Source organism: Hakea prostrata, chromosome 1 (genome assembly GCF_041222555.1).
Source record: "Hakea prostrata isolate BN-2017 chromosome 1, UWA_Hpros_2, whole genome shotgun sequence".
Classification (NCBI taxonomy): domain Eukaryota; kingdom Viridiplantae; phylum Streptophyta; class Magnoliopsida; order Proteales; family Proteaceae; genus Hakea; species Hakea prostrata.
Genome location: NC_142600.1, coordinates 9,445,501 through 9,469,534, shown reverse-complemented (window position 1 = coordinate 9,469,534; position 24,034 = coordinate 9,445,501). Strand labels below are relative to the sequence as shown.

General features: G+C 37.3%; 3 protein-coding genes and 1 pseudogene across 5 annotated transcripts; 1 reads left to right on the top strand and 3 right to left on the bottom strand.

Moving 5' to 3' along the window:
• Positions 1 to 987: 987 nt before the first annotated feature.
• Positions 988 to 9,099, bottom strand: LOC149027292 (ATP-dependent zinc metalloprotease FTSH 10, mitochondrial-like). The gene is made up of 8 exons (XM_089161261.1): positions 8,772 to 9,099; positions 8,421 to 8,658; positions 8,227 to 8,298; positions 6,955 to 7,088; positions 3,860 to 4,351; positions 2,808 to 3,575; positions 2,234 to 2,461; positions 988 to 2,112 (listed from the first exon to the last, which is right to left on the bottom strand). The coding sequence occupies exons 1-8, from the start codon at positions 8,829 to 8,831 to the stop codon at positions 1,630 to 1,632; spliced, it is 2,475 nt and encodes an 824-aa protein (XP_089017387.1). The 5' UTR covers positions 8,832 to 9,099; the 3' UTR covers positions 988 to 1,629.
• A 2,661-nt stretch (positions 9,100 to 11,760) lies between these two features.
• On the bottom strand, positions 11,761 to 13,699 carry LOC149027291 (uncharacterized). 3 transcript variants are annotated; one of them, XM_089146676.1, is made up of 3 exons: positions 13,145 to 13,699; positions 12,920 to 13,063; positions 11,761 to 12,367 (listed from the first exon to the last, which is right to left on the bottom strand). In XM_089146676.1, the coding sequence occupies exons 1-3, from the start codon at positions 13,465 to 13,467 to the stop codon at positions 11,875 to 11,877; spliced, it is 960 nt and encodes a 319-aa protein (XP_089002802.1). In that variant the 5' UTR covers positions 13,468 to 13,699; the 3' UTR covers positions 11,761 to 11,874. The 3 variants fall into 3 exon arrangements, with proteins under 3 accessions (XP_089002802.1, XP_089002811.1, XP_089002819.1); XM_089146685.1 differs by having other exon boundaries at positions 11,761 to 12,364; XM_089146693.1 differs by having other exon boundaries at positions 12,920 to 13,060.
• Positions 13,700 to 17,198: 3,499 nt separating this feature from the next.
• Positions 17,199 to 18,201, top strand: LOC149027290 (far-red elongated hypocotyl 1). Its single transcript, XM_089146664.1, has 3 exons — positions 17,199 to 17,370; positions 17,469 to 17,944; positions 18,063 to 18,201. Exons 1-3 carry the CDS (start codon positions 17,276 to 17,278, stop codon positions 18,134 to 18,136), a joined length of 645 nt encoding a protein of 214 aa, XP_089002790.1. The 5' UTR covers positions 17,199 to 17,275; the 3' UTR covers positions 18,137 to 18,201.
• A 3,096-nt stretch (positions 18,202 to 21,297) lies between these two features.
• Positions 21,298 to 22,209, bottom strand: LOC149027289 (small polypeptide DEVIL 11 pseudogene; annotated as a pseudogene).
• Positions 22,210 to 24,034: the final 1,825 nt, after the last annotated feature.

Below are 24,034 nucleotides of genomic sequence, written 5' to 3'. Positions count from 1 at the left end.
ATATGGAAAATGTTTTCTCTGGGTCAAAGGCATTGAGGTGATCATCCACTTGTTGCTCCTCTTTTTTCCGCCCACAAATCCTCCACTTGGAGAATCACAACAAATAAATAAATTTGTTCAGAAAAGAAATGTCGTTTTATTCCAACCTCATATGTTACTAGCGGAGCGGTCACTGACGATATAAAGCTTCCAACCTGGAAAAGTATCAAAATAGACTCTCCCCCCACGCACAATCAGACAATTTAGTGGGTGGAGCGTCTCTCTTCCCCGTGTCTGTGGAGGTGAAGCTCCAAATTCATTCAATTCTTATCGAATCGATGACACTCTGGATTGAAAATTGAAAATTGAAATTGGAGGGATCGTATAAGTCACGGAATTCCATAGGTCACATCATACATTAAGTACAGAAGATCAGAAGCAAGGGTCAGTTAGGGGAAACGTTTTTAATCTCCATTGAATGAATGAATGAATGAATGGCTACAAATTCACGGATTTCATGTTTCGATTTGATAGAAGTGAAGGATGTAATCAAAATACAAGTACATACATGCACCAGCCACTTTTCCTTCCTTCAGCAGTGGATTAGATCCAAACATTTTCACTGGTTAGTGATCTGGGTTTAGCTGGAAAACAAAATTATCACTCAGAAGAACGTAGGAAATAGTACTTATGACAGCAATGCTGAAGGACAGAATTCCTTACACCTGAACCTAGCGTCCCCAGTCCCTGGCCCATACACACAGGTAACAAATTTGATTTTTTGCCAGGGAACAAAACCAGGGTTCCAAAATATCTAATTTATTACTTTCAATCGACAGATTTCAATCAAAAGTTCCCTAGTAAAACCGTAGCTGATTTACACCCAAAACCATATTACCATAAATTTATCAAATCTGCATTGAAATTAAAATCACCTCGGTTTCACCATTACAAGATTTTTTTTTTTTTTTTAAAGAACCAACATCTGGAATACAAAAGGCCAAGACACTGAAACAGACCAGTCAACCCTGCTCGGCTACCAATACAGGCTGATTCCTATAGACTCCCACCGATTAACCCTATGTTATCAAGATGAATTTGTTTACAGGATCCGTATTTTCCATACATACAGATTTCATAAATTCGAAATCAGAATAAATGAAAATATCAGTACAATCAATCAAATAACCATATGCACTCAAAAACTATATCACAGTGAAATGACAAGTGTAAACCATGGCAAGAATAGATGGACAGGAGGATCTGACAGCAGATGCACACTGGATATTGCTTAATAGATACAATATGAGCCATTACATTGAGATTTTGATCTCAACCGAGATCTCAATACGGTCCAAACAATGCAGACGCTGAAATTTGTCACCTCTTGGGATCGCACTGCAAGATTTGCAACATCCCTTCTTCTTGACGCAGCATGCCCTGGGGTAGGTATTAAGAGTACTTCGTCATGAAGGACCGCGTGGGAAAATTATTTCGCAGGATAACAACCCAGCGATTTATGCGAATACAAAATAATTTAACACTAGCAAATATGTTAATTTGTACAATTCATTAATCTGAAGGGGGCGAGGAAAAAATGAAATTTGCCGTTCCTTTTTTAATATACAAACAAAAATATTTCATAAGTTATTACGTTGGGATGACCTGTGGTTCAATAGGAGATGAACCATCGTCCACCACCACAGTCCCTCCCTCGGTTGTCTCTGTATTATTCTTTTCATCATCCAAGAATCCTTGCTTGAACCTATCATAATTTGAGGGCTCAGCCGATTGGAATGGACGCTCCCCTAAAACTTTAACCAGGTCTTCTTGGTGCAAGACCTCTTTCTCAAGCAACAGCTCAGCAATCTGAGCGACATGTTCTTTGTGTTCCTCTATCAGCTCCACAGTGCGTGTATAGGCCTTGCCCACCCAATCTCTCACCTCACTGTCGATCATTGCTCCTGTCTTGCTGCTATATGGCTTGCTCATTTCAAATTGATCTTCCCTCGGAGGGAATGAGAGAAGACCTATCTTCTCACTAAAACCATAGACAGCTACCTGGGCATAGGTCATCTTAGTCACCTTCTCCAAATCATTCTGTGCTCCTGTTGAGATCTTTCCCAACAAAACCTGCCAAAGAGGAACAACAATCACCCTCAAGAGTTAAATGGCATAAGAAAGTCAGACGAGAACAAGCTCACTAGTTTTGACACAAAAATTCAAACAATTTGCCATGTGACGAGAGAAGTACCTGCTCTGATGCTCGGCCCCCAAGGGTCATGCATGTCATATCAAAGAGTTGTTCTTTGGTCATCAGAAGGTTCTCATTTGGAACATATTGGGCAAAACCAAGTGCTGCAGTGCCACGTGGAACTATGGTCACTTTGAGCAAGGGCTCTGCATGCTCCAAGAACCACCCAGAAACAGCATGACCTGCTTCATGGTATGCAACTGTCCGGCGTTCCAACTTGCTAATCACCTGCATAGCCAAAACAGGTTGGAATTATTTCAGGGAAGGGAAATAAAGTGACTCATTTCAGAAGCAATTATGGATACAAAGAAGAGTTTCGATACAAAGAGGAAAACGTCAACAGAATTGGTATCCTGATGACTTTTGACAAAAGAGAAAAGAAAATACTGGGCCACTGTCAAATGAATAATTCAATGGGGGAACAGCAATAAACAGTATTTATGATACTAAGTAGCCATGTATGCGCCTTACATAAAAGCTGCAGAACGAAATCAGCTTTAGCCTGATGGAGAAACACCGGTGCATATTGTGTCACAAAAGTAACCAAAAAGAAATACACAGAAAGAAAACTCACCCTGTTTTTTTTCTCCAAACCACCTATTATCCTATCAATAGCAGCCTCAAAATGATCCATTGTGATCTGTGTTACTTCATTTCTTGCAGCAATTAAAGCAGCTTCATTACAAACATTTGCAATGTCAGCTCCAGCAAATCCAGGAGTTAGGGCTGCAAGTCTCTGAGAGAAGTAAGATGGTTCATTATCAAGTTTGAGCCTTTTCAGATAGACCTGAAAGATCTGATCACGGCCTTTGATATCAGGTTTATCAATAGATATTTGACGGTCAAACCGACCAGGCCTTAAGAGTGCTTTGTCTAGAATGTCAGGTCTATTAGTTCCAGCAAGCACAACTACTCCAGCAGTGGTTCCAAATCCATCCATTTCCACCAGTAATTGATTAAGTGTACTTTCACGCTCATCATTGGCACCTGTCAAGCCTCCTCTGCCCCTTGCTCGACCAATTGCATCGATTTCGTCAATAAATACTATACTAGGAGCACATTGTCTGGCTTCTGCAAACAAATTCCTAACTCTAGATGGCCCAACTCCAACAAACATCTCCATAAAATCTGAACCTGATATAGACAGGAATGGAACACCAGATTCACCTGCAGTTGCCTTTGCAAGAAGTGTCTTACCTGTGCCAGGAGGACCCACAAGAAGCGCACCCTTTGGAATTTTTGCTCCTAATTCCTCATACTTTTTAGGGTTTTTAAGGAAGTGTACAAACTCCATAATTTCTTGCTTTGCTTCATCACAACCCGCAACATCCTTGAAATAAACCTAGAAAGCCACAAAAAACTAAATGATTAGTAATGAAACATAGGAAATATATTCTTGAATAGGCAATGCTACACGGGTGAAGGCTAAAAGGAAATAACTTCTGATTAACCACTACTTAATTCCAGCAGTAAGAATAACAGGATCCAGCTCAAGAAATGAAGACAAGACACTGGTTGCCTCCACAACAGAAGAGAAAAAGAAAATATATAACTAGACAATCACTCAATCAGATTATTCAGATGGGTAAGAAACCAAAATCAAAGAAAATGAAAAGCATAACTCACCTTGTTCTTGGAATTTTTATCCAGTTTAGTCACATGGGCTTTTCCAATATTAAATATTCCACCCCTGCCTCTTCCACTGCTGCCACCAATGCCAAAACCACCCTGCATTCTTCGTCCCATATACAATAGAGATGCCAAAATCAAAGCTGTTGGTGCAAATCTCATCAATTCTTGATACCAAACCAATTCAGAGACATAAGTTACAGGGACAAAATCATGAGAGTCTATTCCCAATGCTTCTTGAGCTTCCTCCAACTTCTCCTCAAAGGATTCAACACTCCCAATATTGAAAAAATATTTGTATTGACTCACATTTGCTCCACCGTGGGTACCACTACCATCTGTAGATCCATGGATAATATCATCATTGTTTTCGTTCGAAATGCGGGGGGAGCTCCTGACAAACACTTTCGCAACTGATTTATTGGAAATAACAATATGATCCACAAGACCAGGTTCTAGAATCTTGTTCTTGAACTCTTGGAAACTGATCTGCAAAATAAACATCAAAATTTATTACATAAGAATCAGAAGTTCACATCCCAATTGATTTTTTTTTTTGGGTGGGGGTGGGGGTGTTCATAACCACAACAAACTCTCCTCCACTCACAAAGTAAACTCTAGTCAAAGTGTTGGAGGCTGGTCCACACCCTCCCCCCTTCTCTTTCCTCTTTGTTTTTTCTCATTTTCTCCCTTGAGATTTTGGTAATGATTATTTTTTCATCCAAAAAATAAAAACACTTGCATCAAAGTCTCCCAGAATATGCAGATGGCAGTACAGTCTACAATCTAAGGACTTATACAATTGGTAAATATACCTTTTGTATTTACCAATTTATGAATACAATAAAATTGTATAACTTACTTCAAAGCTGCACTAGTATATACTTAGCAGACAGTATCTTGCTTGGAATTTCCAGCAAAGATTAAAAAACTAGATTTTTCAAGCTTCCAGACAAAGTTTCGGATGAAGTTTTATCTATTCTCAAGTATCCGTAAAAGTTTACAGTTATTCTTCTAGATGGAAATCAGACGACAAATCTTGCCATTCCCCACAGACAACACGACATGGCAGCGGCTACCATGCTTTCCTTGTCAAACAGAGAGAATGCTCACACCAGAAAAAATACTTGGACTCATTCCTTGTTATTCGTCCATTCGTCAAAGACAATTGCTTTCAAGTTGGGAGAACTAATGCATATGTCTGAAAGAAAAAGATTAAGAACTGGTCCAAGTGTCCAAGGCAGATTCAGAGAGGGGGTGGGGGTGTTTCTCATCTCTGAATTTTGAGAGTTATCCCCAAGGTTGTAGCTCAGCAACTTTCTCTTCTCCATTGAAGAATTCAGTTTTGTGGTTGATCAAGGCTGGTGGGATTGGTGCTTGATCCAATTGACACCTGGCAGACAGGTTCTTTTGAAGCTCTCCTTAAAGTTATAGTTCAAGGATTTTTATTTTTTTTAATTTTTTTTTTATTTTGTATTCCTTTTTGTGTGTGTGTGGGGAAGAGTTCAATCAACAAGCTACAGTTCAAGGATTTCTGTAACAGAAACTAGCTTTTAGAAACCTTAATCTGAGTGATGGAATTCAATTAAGAACAAGAACTTCATTGTTTAGCATTTTGAGTTTAAGCATACCTATTCCAAACCCTTATCATTCTTCTTCTAATCCTCTCAACCACCAAACCCTAGCATTCCCTCCGTATCTGAACCTATTCTGCTAACTAAACACTGTATAGACCATTAAAGCCATCAGAACCCACCCATTTTGGATCAGATGATACTCCTCTAACCCCTTGGATAACTCCATCCAAGTTGCAGCTCAATCCTCTCACAGAAACCATGGAAAATTCCATCATCAACAATTTCCAAAACCCTAGACATAATCCAGCCCTAGCTAACCATTGATTCTGCCAAGTTTTGGACGGAGAACTCCCCTCCCTCAACTAGAATTTTGATCCAAACCACAGGCCAAGGTGACCATCCAAACCCTATAGTCCATCATCTTCCTTTCTTTCAAAACCAAAAACCTAACCCTAATTTGCTGCAAAACCATTCCAGTTCACTTCCCTCTATTAAGACTTAACCCTGACCTTCACTGATAAACTTCCAAAAATCAACTTAACCTAACCTGCAGCAGTTCTGCTGCCTAAAGAAAGCCTCAGGTGTAGGAATTCCTCCCTATACTAGCACCGTTAGGTGTAGCGAAAGTGTAGGGACACTGCAATTAGGATATTTTTCATTTTGTAATTAAGTCATTATTTTGAAGTGGTAAGCCTAAAGTTATCCTTCATGTGACCAGCTGTCTTCTTTTGCGAGTCCTAAATTCTAATTTTTTTGAGTCTTTTGTAAAAAGGGTGAAAATGTTGCAAACAAATTAATGAATAAGAAACTTAAGAGTATCACTTTGTCTTACGCCAATAGTTACTGTTCATGTGAACATAGTTTTCTTTTGTGAGTCCTAAATTCTATTTTTTTCCTTTTTCCTTTGAGTCTTTTATATAAAAGTTGTAAGGGGGGGGGCAAGTATCAAAAACGAATTGCTACTTTCACTCACTCATCCATTGAATTTTCATCTAGTGCCACACAACCCCCCCCCCTCCCAAAAAAAAAAAAAAAATGAAAACTCAAGCTGCTAAGTTCAATGTCCTTCAACAACACCCTTCAAGTTGCTGGAACATCTCTTGTTCAAGGAATCTTTGAATATTCAACCAGCTATTGATGAATAATCTTCATTGTCCTCTTCTTATAATACCCTACAACCCCAAAACCTAAGTATTATTTTAGAAGGAAATCATCACATTAATATGTCAGTTTCTCATCCATGGATCAACCAATATCCATATGTCAATGTCAATATATAAGAAGCAGATTTTAGAAGAAAAAAAAATTTCCTTCTCTTTCCAGAGAAATGAAACATTGGATAAAGTTTGAGGGAGAGTGGTTGAAAGAAAGCATCATCTAATATATAATTGTATATACACCCCACCCCCCACCAGCCTCCCGAAGATTTAAAGATAATAATAATAATAATAATAATAAAAATAGCACTAGAAGAAAGGGAATAAATATTTGACAACAAAAAAAAGAAAAACTGACCTGTTTCTGGTCACGAGGACCAAAAGAGAAGGATGACAGCACCAAAGCAATAAACATCAAAGGAGTAATATAGCTTTGCAACTGCTTCATGAAATTCTCCTGAAAATTCCCATGACCATCTGTGCTTGCATCCTCTGGAAGAGGAAGGCATAAATGATAATAAGATGCAGAGAGTTATGAAGTTCATTTATCATGGAGGAACAAAGAGAAGATAAAATCAATTTAAAAAAAGAGAAAAACCTAAGCATATGGAATTAATAGAAACTGATAAAATCAGACAAGTAGCAAAAATAGGTGTTAAACGGAGATTTAAAGTAATTTCTGGGTGGCACACTATAGTGTCCTTGTTTGCAAGTTCACAGCCCATAGCCTGCCCGTATCAACAAACGAACTCTGATCAACTCAATCCATAATTCACCAAGCTTTGCATCCACCATTCAGTTTTATCACTATCAGGCCCAAAGTGTTCGAAACATGCTAGCCTAACCAAAAAATTCCCAACTTAATGGCCTGTAATGCAATAAATGTAAAGGATTTACAGTATTTTGTCTACCCAAATAAATAGTTTTTCCAACTAATAAGTTCATGTAGCAAAATAGTGGGTTCAGACGACACTAAGCAGCAATGGTTTTTAAACACATGGCTCAGTTTTGCTAACAAATGCCTTGCCACACAAGAGCATCCCTCCATGTGTTGCAATAATTGACTTACATCAAGCTGACAATAATAACCTTATATACACATAACCAATGCAAAATCAATAATGTGGCTGCCATCCTTATTTCTCCATATAAGATTTCACCATGATCATAGAGAGAATATGTAAAATAAATTGAGTCCTAATGGGTACACCATCTAATTTCACATGGATGAGAGAAATATCTGCTAGTTCTGAACACAGTATCTTTGGGGCTTCAGTAATATCCATTTTAGTGAAGATGAGAGATGTTATATCAGTGGAAAGCACTAATGGTATATCTAAATAATAAATTAATTTCTGTTTAGATCAAAATCAATAAAAACTCTAAAAAAATTGCAAGCCTGTTTATATGTTTATTTTATTTTTATTATTATTATTGTTTTTTACAGATGTATGACGGATCTCCCAGCCAACATATTTCCCAATAATTTTTCCATGACTCATCATATCCTATCCTTTCAAGACTCCCTTGCAAACACAAAAACCAATTGTATTTCTTCCATTAAGTAAATTACCAATTAAAAATACATGAACAATGTAGTTGGTTCTGGGAGAATAGAATCAGGTTTCACCTTTCGACTCAGTTTTTTGATTGTTCCCCTTGGGAGTTTCCTTGTGGCCCTTCGGAGAGAAATTTTCATAATCTGTTAAAAAAAAAATTTGAGAACAGAGAAACCAAAAGGAAGGGAACGGAAGTCAAAACTAAGCGTTGAATGATAATCGAAATTAGAAGCCACGTAAATTACACGGTGGATAGGATCCTTACTTCTCTTTTTTCCAGCATTATCAGAGAAAAATCGTCGAAGTCTAGGGTTCGCTAAAGTGGAATTCAAACCCGACAAGTGAGTCCTCAACTCCTTATTCGCTCCTACGAAAGTCAAATATCCTCTATGTAGTCCTAACCTAACATCCTCAGCCCCAACAGAGGCGTGCCCACGCAGTGGTTGCAGAAGCGCTTCATTTACAATCGCATTTCTTCCGGCATAACCACCCAAAAATCCTTTCTATAAGACAGAAATCACATCAATTTGATACAATCAGATCAAAACAAGAGATAAATAATTGGGGAACATACTAAAAACAACGAATTATGTTTAATACGAAAAGAAACTAGTACCTGCTGAGAGCTCGAACGTGCCGACCGTGAAAGGGAACGACCAATCCTAGAAAGCATCATGATTCGCTCAATCCGAGCATGAAGCTGCAGACAATTAGAAGGATAAGCTCTCTAAAAGAGGAGGATCAGCGATCGAAAGAAAGCAAAGCAAAGGGCGCGGAAGATTTGCAGGATTCGTAGATAAGCAGTGATTAGATAGATGTGCAGGAATGCATGTTATAAATTAGAACAGATCTTTCAGCCTGCCCGTGCCCGTGTATACTTTACTGTTTGCGTCTTGTTTCCCACGCCTCTCTCTCTCGCTCCCTCTCTCTCCCCTTGTCTCTCTATGACTCTATCTCTGCTAATGATACAATAAAATAAAATTCTACTTGAAATTTCGGCAATCACCATAGATTTATAGATATCGCAAGAAAGTCCTTAACCACTATTAACGGTGAATGAAGGGCCTCTGATTACCTGAGCTCTCTGTAAAGTTGGCATCTCAGCCGTACGTTTACCACGCGCGCGTGTTTCTTTTGATATCTTGATATTAATTTTTTTTGGTCAAGGATATCTTGATATTATGTTATAGAAGGAAAACGATGCCTAATTTAACCGAAAAAAAGAAAAAAACGATACCTAAAACGTCGGTAGAAATCAGCGGCTGGCGTACGACCACCGCTTCGGTAACAGGTACGCTCATGGTTTTGGAATTGGTTTGACCGGACTTACGGACCCGGTTCAATTATAATTGGAACCAGCCAATAAAAACCTGGAAATTGAGGGCCATATTCATTAAAAATAGTCCATGCAAGTTAGATTTTTTATGTTTAAAATAAATGTTAATTTTTAGTAACATGGAACACGAACATAACCTGAATGAAATTTATTCATAAAAAAATGAATTACACATGGTGACCATTAAACTTGGCTCTTGAAACTTTTCTTGGGACAAAAGAATACAAGTAGATTTTAATCTTATTTTGTACAAGAAATTTTGGAATAATATGCATTCAAACTTAAACCAACCATATGGGTCCTGTTTGGGTTATATTTTTTATTTTTTTAATAGTCCTGTTCGGTTCAAAATCAACATTTTCCATGGAAAAATGGAACAATCAAAGGGAAGAAATTAATTTATGAATATGGTGAACAATTAAAATATTTTACTGGTCTCTTCTCATTACTTGTGCTCCAAGGCCCCCAACCAGGTCAATTGAGCCAATTAATAACTAAACCTACTTTAGTTAATGAGAAGTCGACCTCCCTTAGGGTCCTGTTTGGTGGCGGCAGAATTGTTGGGCTGCAGCTTTTGCACTCTGTGTTGCTATTTTATTCCTTCCATTTAAAATTAAGAGAATCCTTGAGTTAGATGGTTTGGGCTTGGGTCAAAGTCTTTCTTACCAAACCCAAAAACCCAAGCCCAACATTGGACCCAGTTAGTTCTTATTTCAGTTTGGGTCTCTATTGATTTTGAAGGTTCAAGTTGATTACATTCTCCATCAAATTAATGAAAATCCAAACAAGAACCATAAGGATGAAGTGAATCATTTCATCTTGTGACCTTAAACATGATGAGTGAAATGAGTCTTTATGTGTGTCAAAATATATGGATGCAAACAAAACTATATAATCTTATTTTTGGTACATGAATTTTTATTTAAAAATTCAAATAATGATATCTCAATATACATGAGGGAAACTCTAAACTATTGTGGATCATGCATGTGATTGATTGTGCATGAAAATTGATATATAAAAATAACATCATTGACCAAAAGGATGATTTATACGAGTAATTCTTTGGTCTAATTGCAAGGTTCCTCCACTCACATAAATTACAATTTCCTACACAGCCTAGTTGAATCTATTTTATATTTTTGTATATTTATTTTAATATCTTGATTTTTCTAACATAAAATTTTCATATTTTAAATTGAAAAAAAATTTGGTAACCCACCTTGAATCTCACTCAATTTTTGATAAATAAGACCACATACATAAAGTTTAGATGAAATAATATCTCTGGACAAAAACTATTGTGATTCATGGAGAGGTATGACTCTCGCTTACTTTCACGAAGAGCAAGAGAAGGAAAATTGTTAAACTCTTAGGCTGCATTTGTTTGCTGGAATAAAGGTGGGGTGGGAAAATTATTGAAAAAATTATAGATTTCTCATTTTTCCTTTAAATCCCAAAATAGTAGATTGTTTGGTTGCTTGGGATGTGAAAAAGTGGGAGACAAATTTCCTTGAATCAAGGAACTTGTCTGCTGATGTGGCCCAACTTTCCCACCCCATGCCATTTTAAAACCCCACATATTTGGTGGGATTTTGTGGGAAAATTGGAAAAAGTAAAAAGTGGGACCCACCCTTTCACTTTTCCACAAAATCCTTTCCTTCTCCCTCATCCCACTACACATGGGACCCACATGTTTTTTTTTCCACCCCACCTTTACAAACAAACGCAGCCTTAGTCTACATTTGTTTGTTGGAATAAAAGTGGGGTGGGAAAATTCTTAAAAAAAATATAGATTTCTTATTTTTCCCTTAAATCCCAAAATGGTAGATTGTCTGGTTGCTTGGGGTGAAAAAGTGAGAGAAAGTTGTCTAGTGATGTGGCACCCCAACTTTCCCACCCCAAGCCATTTTAAAACCTCACATATTTGATGGAACTTTGTGGGAAAGTTGGGAAAAGTAGAAAGTGGGACCCACCACTATCACTTTTCTACACAACTCTTTCCTTTCCTTTCCTTTCCCTCTCCCCCACTCCACTACATATGGACCCACATGTTTTTTTTTTCCGCCACCCCACCTTTGCAAACAATGCAGCCTTAGTGAGTTTGAAATTGAAGTTTTTCCCTTAGCAAGTGTAGTGTATAGTTCGGGAGGAACAAATGTATGCAACCTTATCCCTTAATTTATGAAGTTGCATTCCTTAATGAATTTCCTCCAGTAGAAGGGAAAAGCAACAAGAATCAAAACTAAAATGCAGATTTTTATTTCAGTGCCATTCTAAGTCATACACAGCAGTATTTATATAATTGTTTCACAATAAAGTCACCAACACCACCTTTTGGACTTATTCCAAAGGGGGTCAGAACTTGAATTCCAGCAACATATCACCTCATACCCACATCAATACAAGAAGAACAACTAGGAGACCACGAAAATGAAGATGATGAAAAGGAAGAGGAGGTAGATGAAAGAGGGGATGATGGATACGAAGATGAAGAAGAGCTGGGGAAAGTAGTGTTTGGTGGCCTTCGAACCAGGAACGGCACCACATCCTCTAGCAACCCTTGTGAGCTCGCTTCTGTGCCAACCAACATCTGTTCAGATTCATTCGTCAGTGGGCTCAATGTTGTGGGCCGTCCATGGGCTTGGGCTAGGGTTTCCTGTATTACTTTTGTAGAAGGATCTTGGGCTTGTAGAATAGACTTTTTGGGCTTCTTGACTGTTGGATGGGCTTCTTCACTTGGGAATATATCTGAGAAGGCAAAATGGAGGTGGAGGCCTTCGTAGCTGACGAGGAAGGTGTCTGGTTCATCACTTGACTTCTCCACTTGCTTCTTTGCGCTGCATCTTGGGTTCGTACACCTGTAGTAACTCCTGCTTTTAAACAAAACATTACATGCCGAATCCGTTAGGTCAATTGTTTTGTAAATCTGCTAGTAGTAAAGGAACGAAAGGTTTTGTAAATCTGCTACTGGTGATTTATGATTTTGTTGTGTATTTAATCATGCTTAATTAAACTTGTTCAACAGAACTATCTTCCATCAATTCATAAGTGAGGGGACAGATATTTCATCCTCCTTATGGACCAGTAATATTTTCAACGTTCCCAGAAATTTAATGCTCTTGGAATTTATTGACCAAGGTAATGTAGACACAGCACTGCGGCCATTCTTAAGTTCAGAAACTAAACTTCAATGCCAGCGACTACTCTACCTCAATAACTAATGGGTATGGAGCAAATGATCAAATTTGTCAGTTCGCAATAAAAACCTCCCTTTCTCGCGGGGTGAGTGTGTTGGATTTTCTCTTATTTAACAGAAGTAATTTGCTTCTAGAAAATGATAAGTGCGTAACAAATCAGAACTAGATTTGAAGAATTTCAGAGAAATTTTGATGATGGTGAGACACAACAGGGGGAAAAATATCTACCTGGGAAATGGGTTGTTCTTGATGGATTTCTGCCCGTATTTCCTCCATTTATAACCATCGTCTATCATTCCATTCCCGCTTCCGTTGATTTTCAGTGTATACTTATTGTCAATCCCATTCCACTCCTTGCCTAAGATCGAACTTCTGCAATAAGAGGGTATAACAATTTCACACTTACAGAAAAAAGAAATTGAAAATCTGGTGAAAGCACATCTCACTGCATACCTGGCTTGTGAGATGGAATGATTGATGTTGCTGCTGGATTCATGAACTGGGTTTGTGAAAGATAATGGATTCACAGCAGTCTCCGTGGTTGTGACTGTTGAGACCAGGCTATCGATCATGGGTTCTGGTTCAATGACTTGGGGTAATAGAAAGAAAGGGAATTCATCATCAAGAAGCGATGTTAAAATCTCATCGCCCAACCCAGATGATCCATTTCCACTTAATTCCTCCATTTCTGCTGCCATCAGATTACAATTTGATAGTGGAGTTGAAGAAACAGAGTGTGGAAAAGGGGAAGAAGCAGAACAAGTATTGATGAGCATATTGGGTATGAGATATGCTTATGGAACAGCTGAGGAAGGGAGAGTGGAGCAGATAAAGAGGAACTAGCGCGCACTAAATGAAGACGTTTACGTGTACAAAAAAATTCAGAAGCATGAAGGAAGAAAGCCTTGAATAGTTTTGGCATAGGAAGAGGGAGAGAAGCTGCTTATTTCCTCTTTGATGTTCCTTTCCCCTTAAAGATTGGTGTAACTTATAAGAGTTCCAGATGCTCTTTCCATGAATTACTACTAGTTGCTGAAACTACCATGCAGTGAATCATCTTAGTATCTTCTTCTGCTTTTTCATTTGTTAATTGAACATGATTCTCCAGTGGGGATAGATAGTTAAGGTGGACCAAAACCACACAACCCGTGAACACATTCAACTAAAGTTGACAAATATTTGTTTTCTTTTTCTTCGTTGAATTGACTTTGCGTTTGATACTTGTTCTTTGGCTTTATATGACTATCATTTTCAGATGCACGTACTAGAATATTAGAGAAGCCCATAATAGAGGGGAATTAGAGATGAGTAGTATTGTTCAGTAGATCAATGGCTGTTTTTTAAGCAAATCAGAAATCAAACAGGGATCAACGGACCCTAATGTCAAATTTCCATTTCTATTAATTCCCATATATGATGACATCAAGAGTGGTGGTTAAGATTGAGATAGACTTGAAAAGAGTCAGTAAAAAGAAACATATTAAGACATTGAGAATTGATTGGTTGCAGTGGTTGGAGCTAGGTATCTTTACATTTAGCAGTAGTTGAAAGATCAACTCTACTCCATTATCATATATATATATCAACTACTGCTAAATGTAAAGATAAGACCTGATCTTTCATGTTGGGAGATTTTGAAGTTATGAGAAGCTCAAGTTCTTTAGTTACAACGTCATTTTCTGTTTTGAATGATTTGAGTGGCTAGAAAACTTAAAAAGCCTCGGAGTTGGGGAATTTAAGTTGCATGGTTTTAAGTGGTTTGACTTGTGAATCCAAACAAAGATGAGATGAGGTGAGGCTGGGGTTTCGTTTCTTCCTGCCCCTGCAAAGCGACAAAGGGTTGACTGCCAGAGCGGTTGGGTTTAGCAGTTAGTGAAGATAATTTCCTACGTGTGGTCATATTGCAAAAGTCAAAGCCCGGGTGGGGTCCAGGTCATTAAATATGGGTGGTGGACCGTGGACATGGACAAGTGCCAAGTGTACCTCTCTTGTTGGTATATCACGTGTAGTACATGAAGGGGTTGGTCCGAGTTGTCTGTGTTTGCCCAATGGATCCAAAGGGAGTTGTCGGTCTTGGACTTTTGGTGAGGGTCGGCAAGACAAAATTGCAGCTCAGGCCCATGGGCCCATTGCATGGTTCCTCTCTCACATTCTAGGATCCCACCACAGCTGGCATGCCTAAGCCAAATCTGGCCTATCTCTTGTCACTGGTTCACGTTGTTCCATCGAAATGCTTAGATTATCTTCTCGAAGAAAATATTCTCCCATGCACACCTCTCTCTCTCTCTCTCTCTCTCTCTGTGGGATTGGGGGCGGGGGAGAAGATGGATAGTTGTAGGCATACGTATCATCAGTTTTGGCGTCCGTATTAGTTATCTTTACAAGGTACACTAAATAAGTTGTTTAGTCCTGTGAAGTATTCTAATATAAAAAGATAAGGTATTTCGAATTAGAATACCTAATGTAACTGAATCTTGAAAGATTTCAATTACAATTCGAGAGAACATTAGTAGAAGCAATGCGAGAGAACAGCAGCGGAATCAAGATTCAACATTTGGGGGGCAAAGAATGAAAATCCAGATAATTTCTCGTTGGAGAAGCACAAATATTTTTTCGCCACACATATTGTGTGGACCCTTATAAGATCCATCAGAGGTCTTACCTATGAATTTTTTTTTATTATATTAAGCAATAGGCTCACATATATTTTGTGGGGCCCAAACATATTTTAAAATATAGTTAAATTATTGATAATGATATTTTTATTTGACAAAATATAAGTAAATTGAAGCAACAATACAACAAAAATAAATAAATAATTCCCATGACTGCAACCCTAAAAAGTTAAATGCAAATCAAAATTTTCTTTGCTATGAGATGCAAACCAATTTCTTTTTTAAGTAAGAGATGCATACTAATGGTAGTTAGTTATCTTATCGAGAAAGAGAAAGAGTACTTAATTGTCGGAAAAAAAATTTCAAATTTTCCTTAATCTACGCTTATACAAAGGAAAGGGAATAAATAGGAAGAAAAGAGGAGAGATGAGAAAATACATAGGGATTAAGGAGTTGGTTTATAATTAGGAATGACATTTGAATACCTAATAAGAATTTTTTTTCAAAAATTTCCTTTTAACACACATTTATAGAAAGAGAGAATAAATAGAAAGGAAATATGAGAGAGAAGAGAAGAGGATAAGAAATACGGATTGCCAATTTAATTTTTAATTTTGAATGACATTTATACCATTATTTTACTTTTAAAATTTGTTCTCAATTGAAGAAAGTCAAATATTGATATTTTACATGGGGGAAGAGAAAAAACTGAAAAAAAAAAATTAAGTAAATTAATTTATTTTTTTTTTAAATGGGGGCCATGGCCCCCCAACCCCATTGTGGTTCCGTCCTAGGAGAGAACATCTCGTTTGTGTGTTTAAGCAACACTAACTACAATTCTCATACTTGGGTATGTATTGTTTTTCTTCTCACAAACTTGTTCGAGGTCTACTTCTTAACTAAGTGAATGTAAAATTGTCAAATAACATTTTGGATTAACTGGTCACTAACTGCATTAACTGTTGAAGGGATTTGTGTAAGATTTTGATTTTGGGGAGTGGGTTTACTGTGTTTTCTATGCAAATGGAGGAAACTCATTTGAAAAACTCTAACGAAATTAAAACTATTTAAAGAAGATCATTAAGGACCCTAGATACCCTAGATAATGAAACCAACCACAAATGGAGAAACGGATCAAATTTTTTTATGTGACTTACAAATGTAAGAAGTGATACAAATTAACATAAATCCAATATGGAGTTTCAATTCTCTATTTACACATGAGACTTACAGGTTGTAACTGGAAAATTGATGGCCTAAGCTACCTAACCATGAAATGATTAGTTAACACTTATAATAGAAATCTTTTAGGAGCTCTGTATGAAATGATCTTAAATCATGACATTTTTTAACTTGGTGATTGTTATTTAAAAAGTTAAATAACATCATTTTAATTGCCAATATTTCAAATCATCATAGTACGGACGGTTGCCATTTCCATTGGATTCTTTGAAACAAAGACATGGATTAAATTTTAAAATTAAGACTTAAGAGTGCATTACACTTTCAAGTTTCAAGATAGGAAGGCGGCAACGGTTGATATCTTCAACGATGGGCAACAGTGATCTTGGCGGATCATGCCGGTAACCTGATGGGTTATTGGGAATCTTTCTTTCTTCTTTCTTTCTTTTTTAACGTGTTTTGTTTCTTGGGTAATATGAAATTTCAAGTTATTGAGAATGGGTTGGTGTGGAGCAGGACTGCAGGAGTAGAGAAATTTTAAGCTTAATTAATTGGATTCCATGCGAATTTCAAAATATATGTCTTTGACAGGACAGTGTCTTCAAGTTTAACTGGATCAAAAGAGTATCTTTTTCTAGGTAGATGGACCAAAAAACGAGTATTATTGAGAGGGGGATTACCACTTCATCGACTGGTGTGGTGATCCCATTTTAGCACACTCCAATCGGTGCAAGGCTGCAGGCGTGAAGCAGCTCAGGTTGAAATTCTTGTGTTTTTGAGTTGAGAAATGGGGTCAGAAAGATCGTCGATCGGAATCACAGAGGTGGGCTGCTTGCAGATGGATGAAGAAGATATCAAGAAGAGCCCAAATATTATTGGCAGGTTTGGGTTATAATACACTGCTTTTCTTGCTGTTCCTTATTTTCTCAGTTAGGGCTGTTTGTTTAATTAATTACTTACGTAGGTAGTAACTCATTCAGCTTCCATGACTACAATGTGATCCAAGCCAAAGTTTCTGATTTGAACAAGAAAAGGAAATCGGAAAATGATCAGCTATGTGTTCCCCAATTAAAGTACAAGTTTGGGTGCAAAAACAGTACTAGTGACGACCATGAACAACCATTAGCAGAAGAATCAGATGGAAACAAGACGGGAAAGGGGAAGACAGTAGCAGAGCTTGATGAGAATGAGAACACACTTGAACTCGAGCATTCCAAACAGAGGTTCACTTATGCACAATCCTGCACACCGTCAGATGGCTGTAGCAATATTAGGGAACATAGTTCTAACATTAATAAGGGTGAGTTGATGTTCAGAGAGAGAACTCAATTCTCGGCAGACCAGCTCGAAGAGTTTGTAGAATACACAGAGGAAATTGAAGACATGATGGCCTGCTCCAATGAACCATCAGAAACAGATCATATGCCACCTTCTGGAAAATTGTGCATCAACGAAGGTTAGACATCCCTCTTGAAAAAGAACTAGAGAAATATCCAGATGAAATGGAGCACTATCATTCTTCTTCTTCCAAGTACTTGAAAATTCACTGATACGTTTCACCTATTTGAATGCAGAAAAACAACAAGAGCCTGGAGAACCAACCATTGATCAGGAATTTGAGCAGTATTTTTCAGCTTTACTTCTTTAGCAGGAAAAATAAAATGTGCTCTAGCCATTGAGTGTATGTTGTACATAATGCTGAACTACTTGATAATGCATTTCAATTTACACAAGGTTTTTCTTTTCATTTCAAAACAAAAGATTCAATTGTATTAAATATAAGACAAGAATTTACAACCAGTAATTAAACTTGCAAAACTCTGTTACTAACTGGAGAGATATCATTAGTAACAAGTAACTTATTTGTTTTTCCTGTAACAATGAGAGATTATTATTTGACAAAATTTATACACTCTAGAAACCAAAGTAAATACCTTAATTGCCTTTTAATTTCCTCTACCCTGACCTTTCCTGGGATCCAGCTTCGCCTGATTACAAGAAGCTAGCAACACTAGTTTTTTTTCCTTTACTCTTCTGTTTTCTTCCTCCAAGATTGCTGCATGCACCCGCTTGCCTCTACTTCTTCAGTGCCCTTTTTAGGTGAAACACATCAAGCCGCGCCGTAAGATTTTCATTATTTGAAATTGCTTCGGTGCTTAGCATTAAATGTGCGGTACTATGCAACTATAGTCGTTCTATCGAAATTAAAATCGAGATTTCGATTTCGATTGTATGTTACACAGTATTGCCCATTAATTACACGTCATCCAAGCAAGACCCTCTTTACCACTCGTTGCATTTCAGCATGCTGCTATTCTACCCTGAAAACCATGCCAGGCTGTCCCCTAGCTGTTTTCCTTATCTAAAAATCAGGGTTTAACATTTACCCCCAAAACAAAAATCTATAAATCAGGAAAGAAAGAGAGAGAGAGCCTCATTTCTAGCTTATAGATTGTTGTTGCTTTTCAAATAAAACTACAAATGTGGCACCTAGCTTTGATCCTTATTTAAGCATTGCCTATTCTTACTATTTTACATCTGCTAAACAAATCCTAGCTCACATTCTACGAATCTACTCTTGTTAGGGGACTGACACGTGTGGGCTTTTGGCCATTATCGGCATTGTGAAACAGTAGAATATATAGCCCATCAGAATAAGAGCTTGCATGGTGGATGTTGGGCTGCCACGTGTACGACATAGCCCACTAAAGGAGAAAGTTGGACAGTGGGTGCGGGGCGGGCCTGTCACGTTTGGGCTGTGAGCGGTGAGCCTAGGGTGGTGGTCAGAAAATCCTCCATCATCCCTAATATTATAATTATAATAGATAGTGAGTAATGCCAACAATCAATCACTCAATTGGGCCCCCAAATAAACCCAAAATAACAAAAAGGAAGAAAAAAAATTGACAAGTTCATTTTCAATTGTTTACCCTACCCAAACTTCATTGCCATTCTTCCTCTATTAACGCACAATCACCCAAATCCTGCTCTCACTTTGCCTTGCCCAGTTGCCCTCCCGTGATCTCCCCCCACCCCCTATTTGTACTCTATTGTAATTTTTTATTCTTTTATTTTCTACAAATTGCACAAGTATCCAAAAATTAAAAATATAATATATAACATAAGGACAAATCTAATATTATAATTAATTCCAACATTTCCCCACCAACATCACCTGCAATGTTGCCAAAGTGATAACATGGTTCTTATAACTGGTATCGGGCTTGGATGTATCGGGTAATTCGTAGCAGATTTCATTTGAAAAGTTTGAGAATATCGACCCTGATACCAATTTCACTCAATTTGTGCTGATATAAATAAATGATCTAGAGTATCGGCACTGATACCAACACACTTTCATTTACGGTTTTGTCATGATACATGCATATAGGCCGGTTAAGGTGAACATTAACCACAAGAGGAAACGTCAAAGAATTAGTCATTTTCAAGCTCTGCTTTAGTAAGTTGTAGTGACCTGAATTAATATAAGCCTCACCTAAACCCAGAATTTAGGCTCTACTTACCTCTAAAATCCAAGAAAATGTACATTATAATGCTCTACTACTTGGCTTCTAATTAATAAAAATTGAAACAAGTAACAGTGGAAGTGGAGATTAGGGCTTGTCTTTTACGTAAGTTGCGGATTAGTTTGGAAGAATTAGAGATGTAGGCTTTTGGCTTCCCACGTGATCTCTGCTTTATAAACAAGTAAAACGTCGAAATTACTATTAGATAACTTTGTTTCTTTCTAATCTAATCTAGTAAAAGTAAAACTAAGCAAACCTAGAGAGTATCCTTTACAATCACAAAAGATCGACAACGCAATCTTGATTTTTGACCAAAAAGATATCTTGAAAATGACAATGTTGATCATAAAAGCATTTAGAATATGATTATGATTGATCGAATGAATTTTCAATATAATTTTCAATCTATCTTTTGAGACTTTATTATATCCAGCTTGATCAATTTCCAAGCTCAATGATTATTGTTGAAAAAGTCAAGACTTAGAGGTAAGGAGGGGAACAGTGAAAGACCAACAAGGGGGAGGGTCTCAAACAAAAAGCCCAATCGTAGTGATTTGAGTCTAGATCCTCTATGATCGGTACAGGAGTTTGTGCTCTCCTTACATTTCTTGGTTTATCCTTCTGGGAATTGACAAAGTAAAAGTAGAGATCTTCTCCACCCAACTTGCCATTTTGTTTATGTACCCACAGTTAAATAAGTGTGAGACCCGCACTGTGCTACCTTATCGTGGACAAATCCTGTGACTATAGGTCAATCAATGGAAGGATAGCTGAATGAAAATGATTTAAACTCAAAAACTACGCTAGAGGTGGAATCCTAATAAATTTCACATATAATCTTTTTAATGTGTGGTGAAGAAGTGTGAAAATATACACAGTTTTTTAATGACTGGCAAAAGAATCCAGAATTTTGAGGCATAATCCACAATTGTATGAGATACTTCAGGTGATAAAGAGTCCCAATCCAAAACCATCAGCAAACAACCGCAGGAGATTCGCAATCCAGTGGGTGTGTTCCAGTGACTGGAGAGAAGTAAAAGAGAGAGAGAGAGAGAGAGAGAGAGCGAGCCAGCGTTACTTCCCTTCACTTTCAAGACCCAAATTCCAATACGGAGCTCAGCTATCATCAGCCACGTTGATTCCAGCCGGAGTCCATTTGCCACTATTTTTCTATTCTAATCTCCGATTCAGATTTCCAGAATTTCACGAGAAAAGAAACAAGAAATTCATATTAAAAACCTACTCCTGCAACTGCGTACAACGGATTCCAACTAGCAACGGCAGTTTTCTGCAGGAACGACTGAAGCTTTCTGAAATCGAGCAATTGAATTATAGAATCCAAACCCTTTTTGCAATTCCTGGATGAATATTTCACATCCAACACCTCAAAAAGAACAGTGAAAGGAAACAAAAAAAAAAAAAAGGGGCAAATTTTGAAATCCACTGATCTAATTTAGGTATTCTCTCGAATTTCATGTATTACTTCTCAGATGGGTAACAATTACAGTAACAGTAGTATCACCGCGACCAATTCGTCTCCCATGTCGGAGCCGAATGGAAAAAGGGTTCGACAATTGAGAAAGAAAAAAAAAAGAAGAAAAAAAGCTGTAAATCTTTACAAGGACCGATCATCAATTTCCATTTTTCCTACCTCTTTCGCAATTCCTATTACTTCGTCCATCTTCCTCTGACGGACGGCAAAAAGCTTGACCGGATTCGGCAGTTCGTGTCGCATGAAGGTGGATTTGAGAGGAGAAAGATAAGAGTGAGAGATAGTGTTGGGAAAAACTCTTCTTCTGCCTCGTTCTTTTTCCTTCCTTCGTTTGCGAAAAGATTTAAGAATCGGCGTATTCTCGCCAGCAAACAAGCATGGTGACACAACGACGCATGATATAAAACCTGGCCCTCTGCTCCTTGACCAAGTTCGCGCACTTCTTGGTGAAGGAACACCTTCTTTGGGACGAATTCTTCATCAGAGGAGATGTTGATGTAGACGACCGGCTCCTGGATCCTTCTTTCTTTGAAAACTTCCATTTCTCGTTCAAATAGAACTCTGAAGGAGAAGGAGAAGCAACAGCAGCTGTAGCCATGGTGATGTTCTTCGATTTTAGTACCAGATACAAGATTCAAAATCAAATCACACAAAGACTGGGCGGCGACGAATTTTGCAGGTAGTGAGAGAGAATGAGTTGCAGAAACTGAGGGGTGTGGGAGAGAAGCAGTGGGGTTTGGGAATTTATATAGGGAAGATGCGGGGCATCAGCTGGGCTTTCTTTTGGATCAAGAGGAGGCCAGGCCCACTTTCTCAACTTATAATAAATTTATTTCTTCTCTCTCATCCCCCATATTCTTTGGAAAACAGAATTCCTTTTGGTGGTTGTGCTCCGACCTAGAACACACACGGTTCAACAATACAAAAACCGGTACAAATTCGACCGGAACTAATTTGAACTCGAAATTTTTATTTTTTAAAATTTTTTTTACACTAGCCCCTTCCATTTCTATAGTAAAAAGACTTCAAAGTCAAAATCTTACAAATAGTCCCTCTATACTTAATAAATAAATAACTAATTGTTTTGAATTTAAATTAATTTTTTAATATGTTCTCGAAGAAGGTTGAGGAATACAGGTAATGGCATAAGAGTAGAGTTTGGTGTTTTCGGCCTAACAGAAAGCTTTGAAGCATGTGATACCTTCGAAGAATGGAGAAATAAAAGTACATTGATTATTTGAAGACACTGTAGATTACATCATCTTTCTTAAAGCCCACAAGTAAATGTTCTTTAGAGATTGAACAATATTTATGAATCTAATGAGAAGAAATAAGTTATACAACTAATTTCAATTATTGAAAAGAAGACACAGAGACAAGAATCGTCATTTTCAGTTGTAAGAATTGTCATTACTCATTAGTATCTATACAATTGTGGTTTAATGTTTTTTGTTTAGGAGAAATGACATAGCTTTGAAGATTTTTCAGTGTTTTTTCCATTTTTTGTTTTCTTCCTCTGCTAAGGAGATGGAACAAATGAAATGTGTGGTTCAGTTTGTCGACCTGGTTGTCTTACTCTTCTCCTTCTTTTTCTCGTGGTTCCGTTACAGAAGAAAAATTGCAAACCAAAGATTAGAAATTTTGAAGGCAACCAAAGACTTTGATTGATGAAAACAAGGACAAATACCTGCAATGATCGACAAAACCTCCTAAAACTCTTCTTAAAGAGGCAGCAAATGTCAAGAACTTTCATTTACCCCTTCAATTAAACCTTACATAAAATAATTTTCAATTTCATTAGTAAAGAATCATCCATAAATTTCCAAACCCCAAAAAAAAAGTCTTTGCATATGTCCACCTATAGAAATTTTACACTCACATTAACCGTTTCTTGCGCTTTTCGAGTTGAACTATGGTTGAAGATTGCTCGTCCTCGAAAGTCTCTTTCATTTGGGTTATATTGAAAATCATGGAAGATTAAAAAAGAGTTGTTTTTATTTTTATTATATTTTAAAGTATTTTTTTATTTTTTATTTTATTTCCTGTTGAAGTCCTTGTTTTAGGATTTGAAGATGGGTGATGAGAATTCATTTTTTACCCATCTCTTAGAAGTGAGATTCTAAACAAATAACAGTGTTTAGGCTATGGGATGGAGTAGTAATTTCATAGTGTTTTAAAATGAATTTATTAAATGAAAATAAGAATATTGTAAGGCATTAAGGTGTCTTTTTAAAGTTTTGATTTTGAAGGGAATGCACCATATTTCTAATGGAAACAAAAGAGGTTCAAGTGAAAAAATCTTCCTCATCCCCTCCCGAAAAGGTGTTTTATATTAATTATTACATATTATCGTGAGGGAGGAATCGAGAATCAAACCCTGATCTCCTCATTAAGAAATGTTTGTCATTTTCAACTAAGCCAATCTTTTGATGGTAAAAATTGAATTATATCGTTATAAAATTATAATAGATAACAGTTAATACTTTCACCTGAAAACCTCAAAGGAACCTCAAAGATTTCTTTAGGG